The sequence below is a fragment of the Aythya fuligula genome, chromosome 3 (assembly GCF_009819795.1).
Source record: "Aythya fuligula isolate bAytFul2 chromosome 3, bAytFul2.pri, whole genome shotgun sequence".
Classification (NCBI taxonomy): domain Eukaryota; kingdom Metazoa; phylum Chordata; class Aves; order Anseriformes; family Anatidae; genus Aythya; species Aythya fuligula.
In genome coordinates this window covers 37,502,477-37,516,479 of record NC_045561.1, presented here as the reverse complement: position 1 = coordinate 37,516,479, position 14,003 = coordinate 37,502,477, and the positions used below count along the sequence as shown (strand labels likewise).

Below are 14,003 nucleotides of genomic sequence, written 5' to 3'. Positions count from 1 at the left end.
AAAGAAGAACTGCAGTCACTCACCCAGCCCCACAGTTCCCTCACTGCCCTTCCACTAATCCTTAAGAAAGGTAGTCACAAAGCCTCAAGAAGACACACATTAATAAGTTTCACAAAGATGATCAGCATTTACAACTTGCTAACCACTCTTGTTAAGGTGCACATTCTCCCTGACAAAAAATCCCACTCTGAATCAGCCTATTCTGAGGCTTCAGGGAAGGAGAATACAAGGAAGCCTTTCATTCCCTTCTCTCTCAAGCTGCAACTCTCTACTGCAAGGTTCATCCAAAAACCCCAGTGACTTGTTCTTTAGGCAGGACCCTCCTAATCTGCTGCAGCTGAACTACCTCAGCCTATCAAGTAGGAAATCCTTTTATTGCTCTGGCCTATAAGCCTCTTATCTCCCAATTCTGTGAGGCTGAGAAATAGCTGTTCTGCTCATTAATCCTACAATGACTGTCAAAAGGGGATATATACCATCTCGCTCTACTCAAACACAAATAACTAGATTTCATCAAGTTCTTCACTATCTACTTAGTCAAATCTCACTCTACAAGATTTTATAGGAATTGGAATAGCAGTAGAGAAGCTTCTGCATTTTCATGAAATATACATATTTGGTGCTACAAATTTTTTTGTGAACTTGGATTAATATAAAGTATTGACAATAGAGCTGATACTAAGGCCAGAAAGAGGAAACGTACCCATCTCTGGAGGTCAATTCTAAAACCATACAAACCCTACCCCACTGCCGGCAACACAGATACAAGCAAATAGCTTATGAAATGAGCATTTTGTTTATCAGCTAAGCACAATAATTGTTAGAAGTGCTGTATGGACGAGTATGAAGAGTTTCTGCTACAGTTTATGCATATCTAATTAGTTTATCTGTCTTAATTATTATGGAGGTCATGGATGAGATGGGTTTAAAGACAGCTCAAAGACAATAAAAATAACCAGTTGAGTTCTTGGCTTAATTAAAATACCAATTAGCACTCCCACAAAATGCTTGTTTTCCCTCCTATACACTTAGGCAAAAAAGAAATTACTACAATAATATGTACATTTATTATTTTAAGATTGGGATTGATGTCTTCTATGCTAAACAGCATTGTAAATATGACAGATTTCACTAGAAGTAAAAGTTATTAAATTATACATATTGCACGATATTTTACGTTCATGTACCTGGATGGACAGACACAAGCTTACCTGTGTAATTAAAAAACAAACAAAAAAAAAAACCTTCCATAGTTTGTGTTGAGAGAAATGTTAAAGTGGCAAACTGTGTTAAGATCACAGATATCTCACATCAGTTGTACCTTTTATTTTAACTATAAATGTCACACTTCATCATGCAGCTGTCAGCTTCTTTTAATGTGCTAAATGCTATCATGTAAGCACAGAACTTGACATGATGTAACACAACAATTAAAATAAAAAACAAGTCAGCTTTGACACCATGTCATTTTTCCATTTGCTGCAAATTAAAAGAAAGGGAAATCAAAAGTACAAAAGTAAAAGCTACTTAAGAAAAAAGTTTGCAAAGAAAAAAAACAGCAGTTACTATTTCCCTCTCATGTTATGTCACTTTGTTATGTTCAGCCTAAAAAAAAAAAGTGTCCACAGCTTTAGTGCAGCTAATTACAAATTGACACCAAAAGACATCAAGAAAAATGTCTGAAGTCTAAAACTTCTCAAAAGATTCTGTTGTAATAAATACACTTCTCATTGTCAGTTCCATGAAAGCTGACATCCACAGAACTAAGCAATTATTTTTCACTTTCTATCCTACCCTTTTTTCAGTTTCTAACCACTGAGGTACTGCTGCAGCATGTTAAAAGAGCTCATGCTTTTTAAACCAGATGCAACAGCTTTTAAGTGATGCCTGACGCAACTCCTGATAATAATGGAGAAATGATGAACTCCAGATAATTAATACCGAAATTGGTTATGTATTACAAATTTGATTTACCATATTTTCATGCACAGTGCTAAATAAAAGTTCCTGAATGTTTCAGCAACTAACTTCTTAAAAAAGGGAAATGCACACCTGGAAAAGTAAATTGTTGTTAATAAGATTTTTCCTGTTTTAATATTTCTCTGTTCTTTTACCTCAAACTCTAAAACCACATTTAATACATCCGCAGCAAAAAAAAAAAAAAAAAACATGCTTGGGCCCAAGGGAAAGTTAGTGGCATCTGTCACAAACACAGAAATGTCACAGGCCTAACGCTTGCTCAGGTCATACCATGACACAAGCAAAATCTCTTTGGCCCAGGGAAGAAATGATGACAGCAGAGCCAGTTCACAGACAGGAAGGAATGAGTCAAGCAGAAAGAGGTTAGAGGCCCGTCCTGGGAAGGGCTAATGCAGACATTTGAAAAAATTTCCTGTAAAACTGTTCTCTTAAAACATTGTATTAACACAAATCCCTTTTTCCCCTTTATGGAAATAAGAGAAAAGAGGAACATGGAAAATCCTGGGAAGTTTTACCCCCAAATACCACATAACTTCAGAACTTATTTCTGCTGACCTATTTTGACGTATTCCTAAGAATTTTCAGGCCAGTAGCCTGCTAAAGTAAGATTAAGAACATTGTCATTTTGAGATTTATGTAAGAACGCTACTGCACTTTTAAGCCTGCTTTATTTATTTATTTTTGAGTATGACAGCAAATTGCAGAAAAAAAAAAATTAAAAAGCTGGTGTTGATAAAAACAAAGACCAAAAGACACACAAATAAAAATATACAAGTGAAGTAATACAGAACAACCTCAGACCTGCTTTTAAAAAGACATCTCCCGATAAACCAACTCCATGAGTAGTTTGGACACCAGTGAAGTTGCTAAGAATTTGATCTTTGTAGAGCACCCTTTAACTAAAAACTGAAAATTATTAACACTGACTACACTTGTATATTTCTAAAAATTTAGGTTGTATTATACTCAAATAACATTTATGCTGAACTGTATATATACATGTATATATATATACACACAGATACCATACAACTAAATAGTATTTCTAGAGGACCTCTACCTGAAGACTTCAAAAATTGATCACGATGAAGGCAAAAAAAAAAAAACTGACATCATCATACTTCAGAATGAACACAACTTCGAATTCTCTCTTCTATTCTTACAGTTTACCTAGCCCTTCAAATGTTTAAGTGCTATCACAGATATTTGTATACATACAAGCAAAAAAGAAGAGAGGAAAAGTCTTGTTCCTGTGGGCACAGACATATCCAACTGTGAAAGTTCATACAATTTATTGGTTATATTTAATCCCCCTAAATTCTACCGTACCATCCTGGTACAAAAATAAGTCCACATGGTCCATTACATTACAGGCCTTGGTAAAAGATAATGTCTTTGATTTGCACACCTAGGACTTCAGATGTGCAGAATTCAAATTCAGAAACAAAGGAGACAAACTCTTCATTTTCTTCTAATACATATATTTGATTATGTATACTTAATATTGTAAACAGTCTGAGAACTGAGTTCCATGTTGAAATGGTGATAAAATGCAACAGACATCATACCTGCACTTCTAAGGTTAGGGTCTAGGTCTGGCATTTCCTTTGATGCTTCTGGACTCACACTGTAGATAGATGCTCCTGCTTCACTGACAATGCTGCAAAATAAAATGGCAAGTAATCAAAAAACACACAACTGAAAATAACACACTTGGAAGATTTATCAGTGTCTTAATTAAATATTTGGATTTGTTTTTTAAAGCTTCATGTTTTTTTAAAAAATTAAATTAACTGGATACTTACAAAAGAAAGCTAGTACAAAGGGGAAGATCTCCATTTAAGACAAAACTCCCATCCCTGACCTGCAACATTCACTTTTTCAACTCTACCTCTTTTATAAATATACACTGTATGTGATATCAACCTCTGTAGTATTCTTATCACAGAGAAAATACAGACGAGAAACAACTGTTACTAGAAGTCAATAGACAAACAAGCTTCCAAAAACCAAACAAGAGAAAAAAAATACATATTTCATTAAAATCAGACGGATTCTGAAGTTTAATGTCAATTAAACTACTGAATGAATGCAAGTCATGCGTGCTCACGTCTTTGTCCAAAGCTATCTGCCTACAATACTCAGGAAAAAAACCTACCTCTATACAGACTGAGCCGCAGAACTGCAGCTCGCTCTTCAGCAAGCATTTAATACTGTCTTCTCCCCACTCTCACTGCCATCCCCAAAGAAAAACACAGACTCGATGTCCTCAGTAATTTAAACTACAGTTTGTGTATCTACACCACCTCAAACCCATTCAGTAATGATAAACTCACCCATTCAAATCACAGCATATAATTAAAAAATCCTCGAGTGCTCTACTTCCACTCAAGAGAAAACTGCAATCAAATATTTGCAGTCTAAGTTTATTTGCAGCTGTGAAATTTTGACACCAGTGAATCAACAGCATATTTCTTCATATAACTTCAACAGAACTTGAATTTCACAGCAATAATTAAGACATGGTACACGTCTGTGCTGGAGAGGAACACTATCAGTTTCAGAGCTATTTTACTTTTATATATATATATATATATATATATATATATATATATATTATTCCACTTATAATAACCTTATCTTCACTGTAACAGGGGAAACCATAGCCCTTAATAAACAGACCTTTCAATAAAATCTTATCTGTGCTTTATATTGTTTTCAAATGAGACTATAAATTTTGCTTTTAAGAACAGTTAGGTCAATTTTAGGAATAAAGAAACTGATACTTAGAAGCCCATTCCTTTAGGAAAGCTGGAGAATAGCTCGGAGATGAAGCACATTCCTATTCAATGCCACAAGAGCGTTAACATTAAAAAAGGTAAAATGCAAAGATATTAAAGGTACCAATTTCTTACTGTTATTGTAAAACTATTATTATTTGCCGTTTTAATAAAAATTGGATTTTTTGCTGTATACGTCAGATTTTATAGTTATTTGAATTTCAAAAAAATAAAATAAAATAATTCAGGATTACAAACAGCCTGAATCTTTCAATAAACACAGAGAATAAACCCTTGTTCTCTTCAGCATTCCCGTAACTTCAGAACCATTCAAACAACTGGTTTAACAGAACAGAAAATCACTCAGACCAGTTGGTCAGCAGGCAGAACGAGGCAAATGGAAGCGAGACTGTTTACATGATCTTTTAAAAAGATTCAGTATTACGGGCACTCCTTCGACAGAAACACGGTCCCCCAGCAGACAGTAACTGACAGTCACCAGCAAAGCTGATCGCAAGACAGGGTCATATCACGAAAACGCAACTGCTGAAAAATGAAGATGTTGACAGAAGCCTTAAACTGATTTTCCTGATGAACTGGTAGCTCGAAGAACAATGCAACAGAATGTATTTCTTAACCTGTTCACACATTATAAAGGCAGCATCTGGCAAGCTCTCCCTTTCTTCATAAAAGAGAAATTGCTTCCAAAAAACCCACACACATTAGCACATACTACTAACAGCTTTAACTAACTTCTCTTCAATCTCTTTATTCCAACAGGTCCATAATCAAACTTCTCATGCAACTTATAAATTTAATTTAGTTTCTGTTGACATCGCATTTTGATTAAAAAAAAAAAAAAATCACATTCAACATTTTGCACCTTTTTTTTTTTTAAACAGTGCCATACTATAAATTGCATTACTACATGCAACATTTCTTGATCCCTCTCACTGCCTTGAAAAGTAAATAATAAAAATAATAATAATAATAATAATAAAACACCAAACAAACTACATGAAGGAGACTTGGATGCGAACTTTAAGACACTTGACATTTTATTGATTCTCATTAATGCTATACTGACAGTTTTCAGAACTGAGGAATGCAGCTATACTAGGATTCTGCAGTAGGAAAAGGAAATAATTGTGCCAAATTTTAAAGTAGGTAGCACAAGAACTCCTTGCTAGAATAAGTAAATAAAATTCAGGATGGGAAAGAAACAGTTGAAAAGAGCACATTTCCTTTTCTCAAGTGCAAGAAAATTTATTCACCAGCTGCGGGGGTGGGGGGAAAGGCAAGGGGAAAGCCAAGTAAAAATGTATCTCAAGCAGGAAAACAAAATATAAAAAGCACTTTCAGAAGAGCATACGCTGGCTACTTGACAGCTACTCGGAGATGGTTTTGTATACGCACGCAGTTATTCCACAAACTATTTGGTGTAGCAGACTTGAAAAAGAAAGGGGAAGAGTTTCTGCTCGCTGAGCCCCATACCGCTGCCCCAAGGACGGTGAAACCCAGACGTTAAATACATTTAAGTCATTACCCAGAGCAAATGTGTAGGGCCCTAACTCCAAAGAAACCATTCTCTGGTTTGTTCAACCATACTCAACTAAGATTTTACAGACCTATTAGTGGCTGTCGTGTGGTTTTATTCAGTTTGTTTTTAGCTACAGCAAGGTGGTTACTAATGCAACGCTGGCACATGCAATGCTCTAACATTTAGCTCAGTCACAATGCTACGATTACAAGCAAAATAGGTTTGGGGTTTTTTTCTTCACAGCTTTTCTGGATTTTCTTTTCTGACTGGGAAAGAGAGCACCACTTCGGTTCAGAGACAATTGTTATTGTTGTTGTTTTCTTTTAATTCTAATACTCTGTTTTAAAAAACAGGATGCCAGGTAGGACAATTTACACTAATTTAATGTCATAAAGCGCTCTGCTTTCAAAGAATAAGCATTTTTAATGTCAGAGCACAGTGAACCAAAACCAAACCTCCTCAAACCTATAAAAATTTACTCTAAACTCCTGTGGTCCACACAGTTCTTAATTTACTTTTTTTTTTTTTTTTTAATAAAAAAAAGTACACAATTTGACAAGAGTTAAATAAGCTCCTTAGAATCCTCATAAACGTTGGTAAACTGTATCTAAAACAGGTAGTAAATAATTACCTAAAAACTTATAAATATATACCTAGATTTTTTTCCATTTTAATTTTTCAAGCCAAATAATGTATTAAAAAACCTTCCTACTCTTCCCTGAGTAAAAGTAAGAAAATATATATTTCTAAACATTTTTTGAGGAAAGATTCTTGTAGGGACCAATATAATAGCAGTTAAAAAATTTTGGTAATGTTGTTATTTTGCTATTGTAAGTCAGTATGCAGTAGAAAAATAAGTAAGCAATTGTGATAGTCTACACTTACAATACATGAGCAGACAAGTTTCATAAAGTGCCCTCTGAAAAAGAAAAAAAAAAAAAAAAAAAAAAAAAAAAAGCAGGTAAAGATTCTTTTCTATAATCTAATCTTTTAAAAGTGCCCGAAAGGAAGCTGCTACACAATATTTCAATTTACTGTTATTGACTACAAATAGGCTTGCTGTATAGAAAGTAAATTTTCTCTTATTGACTGCGATAGTGTTTTATTTTTAAGACCTTTGAAGCATCATTAAGCCAACATTAAATGTATTCCACTAGCACCACCTGGTGGTGTCACAGCTTTATGCTGGAAACCACGCTAGCTGTATTCTAGAGGCTTGAAGTAGCTTTTTAACAATAACAAGGGTATTTTCGTACTTATCTTAAGCACTGCGTATTTGATACGGAGAGCTGTTCATAACATTGAGATTTCCAATCCCTTAATTTTTACAGAAAAAAAAAGTCTTCCTTGTGAAAAAAAAAAAAAATCCAATACCTACTTTTTTTTTTTTTTAATTCAAAGCTACCATGTACCTACAAAAACAGAACAAAGATAACATTTAAGAAGTTCGAGTTATTCAAGTTGTTCAGATGTTGCAATTTCATGTACATGCATAAAACGGCACTTTTTTTTCTTAAGAATCTTTTGAACTCTCAGATATTAAGTTTTTGCTGAAAACATTTTCAAAACTATATGTAAAAATCTAACGTATGTATAAGGAATTAAATGTCAGGCCAGAGGTTTCTACAGTTAAAGATGAATACAGCTTTCTGACATCTTCATTAGCTTTACCAATATTTCAGACTATTTTATTACATTGAAGTCACTTCCCCACTATCAAATGCAATACCAAATTAATGACCAGCAGACTGAAAAGCAACTTCATATAAATTGACATGATTTACAGTCTCCAAAACACTGATTTACAATTAAAAGCTTTTAAAATGACATTTTAAGTAATGAGAACAGCACAAAGAAGTGATCTGTTTGGAAGAAAGTCATGGTCATTCTAAAAGCAAAGGCTATTCTCATCTCCAAATGGGTCCAGATTTTCCCATTCGGTTATAAAAAGATAATTTGCTACAAAATACAGCTTTCCTCAGTCATAACTTAATGGTTAACTAATCTAATCAAAGGTGTTTTGTGTCTGTGTGTGTTTTGGTTTGGTTTGGTTTTGATTTTAAATCAGCTTAACTAATAAATTTAATCTTCATAACCCTGTGGCAACAGAAGTTGGAGGCTCCAGTTGAGGGCAGAAATACAGAAGGCTTAAAAGATTATTTAGTGCTACTTATTCAAATAATTGGTTTAAGAATTACAGAGGACAGGAAGAAATAAAATAACCAAAACACTTGCTAGAAAAGTGTAGTACATTTAGAAGCCGGCTTAGAATGCTACAAGTTTTAATTAGGTTCATAGACTGATTAAAAGCAAACTGAGGAGACCCAGGGAAGACTTAAGCAAAGGTTCAAAAGACAATCGGGCAGTTTCATCAATGAAAAATCCATTGGGTCTTGCTAAAAACACAAGTCACAAGTAGCTCCAGAAGAGTTTTGAAGTAAAAATGGTTGAGATCTATGAAAGTGCTGGAGATACAACATATCTACGTCTGTCCTTATACTTCCCCCTGTGTACCCATTCCTGGCTACTGATCAAAACCACCCAGGGGAGTGGTTTTGATCGCTTCCAATGAAACACCAATCCCCTTTTTTGCCCTTCAACTCGTGGATCACTTGTTCTTCTCAGGCTGAAGAGGACACTTGGCCGTGGGACAGCCCTCCCAGCAGTCCCTTCACCACCACCAGCAGTGAGCTGCAGGTTTCTTGCCATCCCACACATTGCTGCCTGTTTTGGACACAACGGCACAGTTCCCTGACTGGGAGCTGCAGTCCAAAGCCAGCTGAGCAAGATGCTGTCACTTACTCAGCACCTCGCCACAGGAACAACAGGACAACAGACTTGACAGACCCTGGAACTGACACAGCACAGCTTTGTTTTTTGTTTTTAACTCCCACCTCCTCTTATGAGGAACATATGTCATGAAAATGAAAGATAAAAAGGTTCTGGTATACACTCAATAATGTATTCTAAGAGTAAGAAGCCCCAAAAGATTTTAAAAAGCTTGTCATTCTGACAGATGAAATTAAACTCAAAATCTGGTCTTTCCCCCATGCCCAGTGATGTTAAGGAAGGATGTAAAGGAAGATGTTAGGATCATGAAAAAACATTATACTAGAACGCAATCATTATTTAACAGAATCAAGTCAAGAAACAGACAATTCATCTGTGCTTTTAAATTACCTGAAGATTTATCTTTGAATTTTAACAACATATAAAACTCAGGAGATATTCCACTATTAAATATAATTCATCATGACAAAATATACTGTTGGATAGGAAAGGGATTTTTCTCTAATTTCCATTACTTAATTCAAAACTTTCAGTCACTACGCAGCACACAAATTTGGTTTATATGGAAGATCATCCTTCAAAATCAGGCACACAAGACAAGAGGTGCTATGGTCTTCTTTTGGAAAACAGAACAGAAAAGCTCAGAGTGACTGCCAATCAATCAGACCTGGGGAGGGAGTAGAAGACAAGTTTTAAAGAACAGGTCCCATTCAGGAGCTCCCAAGCACACAAGAAGCTATGCACACAAGGTGCCTTCAGACAGCCCATCAAATTATAAGCAGTGATACAGATGGCGCGTTGTTCCTCAGCCACATCCTGCAAATCCCCATAGAAAATATTTGGTGAAACTGCTTACAAGTGTTTTGAATTAACAACCAAGTCTGTAAATGTTTCTACCTTTGGTGAAAGATTCAGTCAGTATTTTGCAAAATTTACCAGAAATTACAGTATGCAAAGAAGAAAGTAACCTCATCATGACCAACTCACAATGTACAAAGTGATTAAGTTGTTTCAAATCAGAACTGCCACGCAGCAAATTCAAACACAGAATAACATCTTGCAGTCGGAAACACTATTTTTCAAAGAGCGTGCTGGGGCACGCACGGCAGGGGCAACAAGCAGCTGATAAAGTAGCTTCTTGAAATGCCAGAATTTCAAGGCAACCATTAACGTAATTAGGTAAACTTAACCTATTTCTTTCCTGTTCAGTCACAAACAGTATTTAGCACCAAAGCAACTTGATGGCTTTTTTGGTAGGCAGCACAAATCTTCAGAACCTACTAACCAGAACAGAATGAGGATGTTTTGTACCAGTGTTCAGCAAGGTCATTTAATCAGGTTGTACCACTGCTTCTAAACATTAGAAGTTAGATGTCACCTAAAACAACACTAAGTCTAAGAAGGTTTATGACTTTCCATTTTTCCATTATGCTTACACTGAACTAAACTTCACTACATAATTGAAATGCATGCTAAAACATGAGGATAATACGTAAAAATAAGTAATAATAAAGTTATTTAACAACTCTGGTATTCCAACATCAGATAAAATGCAAGAATTCCCCAATGTGTCTGTGTTATGTGAAATGAAAAGGAATACAAGAATCAAAGCCAGTTTAAGTATGCAGTTTGGCTGCAGACCTGCAGCTAGATCTCTGAGAACAAGTGAAATGTATGACAAATATTTGAAAATTAGGAAATATATTCAGAAATGCAGTTACTGAAATCACTGCCTACAAGTATTACCCACTTCCTTGCACACTGGGAAATATTAGGACTATTGAACCCCATTTTAGACCTCCACTGCTTGGGAGTAGAAAAGAGGACAGTGAGTCGATTTCATATTCTAAGAACATTTTGCATGTGCTCAGACACAAAAGGACATTTCAAACATAAGAGCCACACAACTTGATTGCCTCCTTGTGAGGCACTAAATAGGTTTCAAAATATGGGGGAAGCAATTGTGGCATGGGAGTTAAAGGTTTCTCCTTTAAAAAAGTTAGTACTTTGAAAAATGGAGTCCAGTTAGTTCTATTACCTTCCTGATTATCCTAGATGAAACATTTCACTGATTAGAATCAGAAGAGTTCAAAATTTTCTCATTTCAGCTCCTCAGCTACCGTCATTCCTTTCCCCAAAACCCAGTGGTGTGAAATTTCCTGACAGTACAACAGTACAATTCCTATGCTTTACCAGTGGAATGAAATAGGTTTCAGAATTACTGCAAGATGTAACAATGAGTTACCATCCCTTCATTTCTTCCATACTAGCCGTAACTCCGTGAGCCCCTAAATCAAACAAAAACTACTTACCGTACTAAACTAATAAAACTAACTGTATAGCTATGGCCTGCAACCCTTTATTCATTTGTCTATGAACCATGCCCTCAGCACATCCCTGTGAAGGAAAGAATGATCATATATCTGTCTTCATCTTGTCTGAAAACGATGACATTTTTCAGTAAGAAAAGGGTCCAAATGGCAGGTGTCAAAGAGCTTTAGCTTCACACGTGGTGCTAGGAGGCAGAAAAAACAACAGCAGCGTGTGGCCATGTCAGAGCTGTACAGAAGCTGCCGCACAAGTGCATATCTGAAAAGAGCAAACCTCATAGCCTGTTAAATCAATCTAGTGCCAGATGCTGTTATCTGAACAAAACCGGTGCTGCGGATTCATCCCCAGAAGAAATACACGTCCCATGCCTGTAGTGAAAAGTGAAAGACCTAGTGTGGCACATCTCGAGACTGAAGGTGACAGTTACCTGTGACTGCCCCCACCGTTTCTATTGACAGTTTCAGAAAACAGGTCCTGTCATTGCTCATAAAGCAGCTGGAGTGGAAGCTCCTTTCTGCTCTTGCAAAGGACTTTAAAATCTGAACTGCATGTCCAAAATCTACTTCCAAGTTAACCATGCAACTAAAAAGCAGTTGGTTCATTTACTTTAAACACTGAAGTACAGTAGGAACTCGAGAGCGAGAACCAACTACTGCTTATCTCCCCGTTGGAGCAGTGCTATGGAAGGGAATCATGGCAATATGCATAATATTACAGGTTACCATATTACCTGAATAGAAGAAAAGAAGTTTAAAAATAAAAAAAGCGCATTTCATGCAATTACAAAACAGTAGAACTGAAGTACATCAAAAAGAATTAATAGTAATTAAATACATCCACAACAGTTAAAAAGTTACCTATCTATAGCCAATTAATATTACAACAAAGTAAGGACAGTAAATAAGGCTTCAGGATTGACACAGGAAATCTAAGTGAAGGAGTCTACATATAAAAACAAAATAGGCTTGCAAACTGGTTGATTCTTATTTGTACACTTCATAATTTCAAGACCACTCCCTGCTAATGCTCAGTTTTACACAACTAAATTATCTCAATGACCTCAAGTCACATATACAATACAAAAAAAAACACAGCCAAATACTGGCAAGATTTTACCTAACCTTTTTTCACCCTGGGGGGCAAACAAGTCAAAGAGCACAACTGATTTTCGCAGGCATGCCTTCAAAAAGAAGAAAAATACTAGGTGATGTGAAATGCTCGTGTTCGATACGTTTATAGAGACTCTTGAAACAAAACTTCCCAGATGTGTATGTCACAAATATTGCAGGCTGCAAAAAAGATTACCTCCAAAGCCTCGCAAAACTGTCCCAAACCGAAGAGCAGAACAAGCACCCTTAGTGCTTGCAGCTCTCAGCTCTCATGAGCTCGGTGAAGCCAACGGGCCAGGCAGCACCGTGAGCTGCGGCAGAGCGGAGGCAGCTGCTGGTCACAGAGCAAGAGGCCACAGTGGTCCTGCCAGCAGCCCTGGCTCGACTCAGCCAAGCGGAAACCCCTGCAGTGGCAGCACGTGGGGAAAGCTGGGGTCTCCTACAGCCAAGCAGGATCAGGCAGAGTTGAGATGCAGCCTATTCAGGCTGGAGCATTGTAAAAATCACAAGGTTTTGGAGAATGAAAAAAAAGCTGAATGTATTATTTTTTAAAATAGGCTCCTGCTAGTACAATAGTACTTAACATTACTGTTTATATTTTGTGTTGTCACCAATGTGTAGTAACTGGGGAAATGGATGTCTGCCTAAAAGTCTGCCCAGTTTTTCAGCTATACACATTTCCCTGTTGCCAGCACCATCTTATTCACGGGGCCATTTTGCTGTGGGGCACCAGACATTTAAGACACAGATGATCCATTAAAGAGAGCCCACCAATTTCTGTAGTGAACACAGACCTCTCAACCATCTCATTTGTCAAACTTCATAAAGCATTCAGATTTATTACAAAAATCATATGAAGAAGCATGACATGCTAACAGTCCACTTGAAGTTATCTAGAAAAGCTACTAAAGAAAAGCTACTAAGAACATGCTACTCCATTGCTATAATTGCTGGCAGGAATTGTTTTATTTGGAAAATGGGCAACACAAAAGCAGCAAGTGCTATGGCTACAAAGCAGTTCATTAGGCCAGACCAAAGGCTAAAGCTTAAGGTCACATTAACTCTCATGGAGACTTTGTCCCCACAGTGGAGAATAAGTGGACAAGACCACAACATATGGAGCAAAATGCCTCTTGGAGAATGGCATCTCCAGCAATTGTCATTTCCTTCAGTGCTCATTCAAAGCACTTTGGAGGAAGGCCAGCTGGAGTTTTGGTGCAGATTTCACTGCCTTGATTCACACAAAACCCTGACCTGCACAGGCCAAAGAGGCGCAGACCGACAAGGGGAAGCTATAGAGTGAGAGCAATGCAGTGCAGCCTGCCCAGAGAGAGGAAACACCATTCCCCACTGCTCCTCCTCCCTGCTCCCTCCCCTAGATACAAGGCTGTATCTGACAATACTATCTAAAATATTTCCAAACTACAGACACATTCTGGCACTGAGCTCTGAAGTATCCAGGTTTTCCACATA

At 36.7% G+C, this 14,003-nt stretch overlaps 1 protein-coding gene across 3 annotated transcripts in view; it reads right to left on the bottom strand.

Moving 5' to 3' along the window:
• SRBD1 (S1 RNA binding domain 1) overlaps positions 1-14,003 on the bottom strand; it is a 131,761-nt gene that overhangs the window by 64,748 nt on the left and 53,010 nt on the right. For all 3 annotated transcript variants that reach the window (XM_032184794.1, XM_032184795.1, XM_032184796.1), the window contains one exon: positions 3,549-3,640. In XM_032184794.1, coding sequence (XP_032040685.1) covers positions 3,549-3,640 — 92 coding nt within the window. The remainder of the gene's footprint in view (positions 1-3,548; positions 3,641-14,003) is intronic.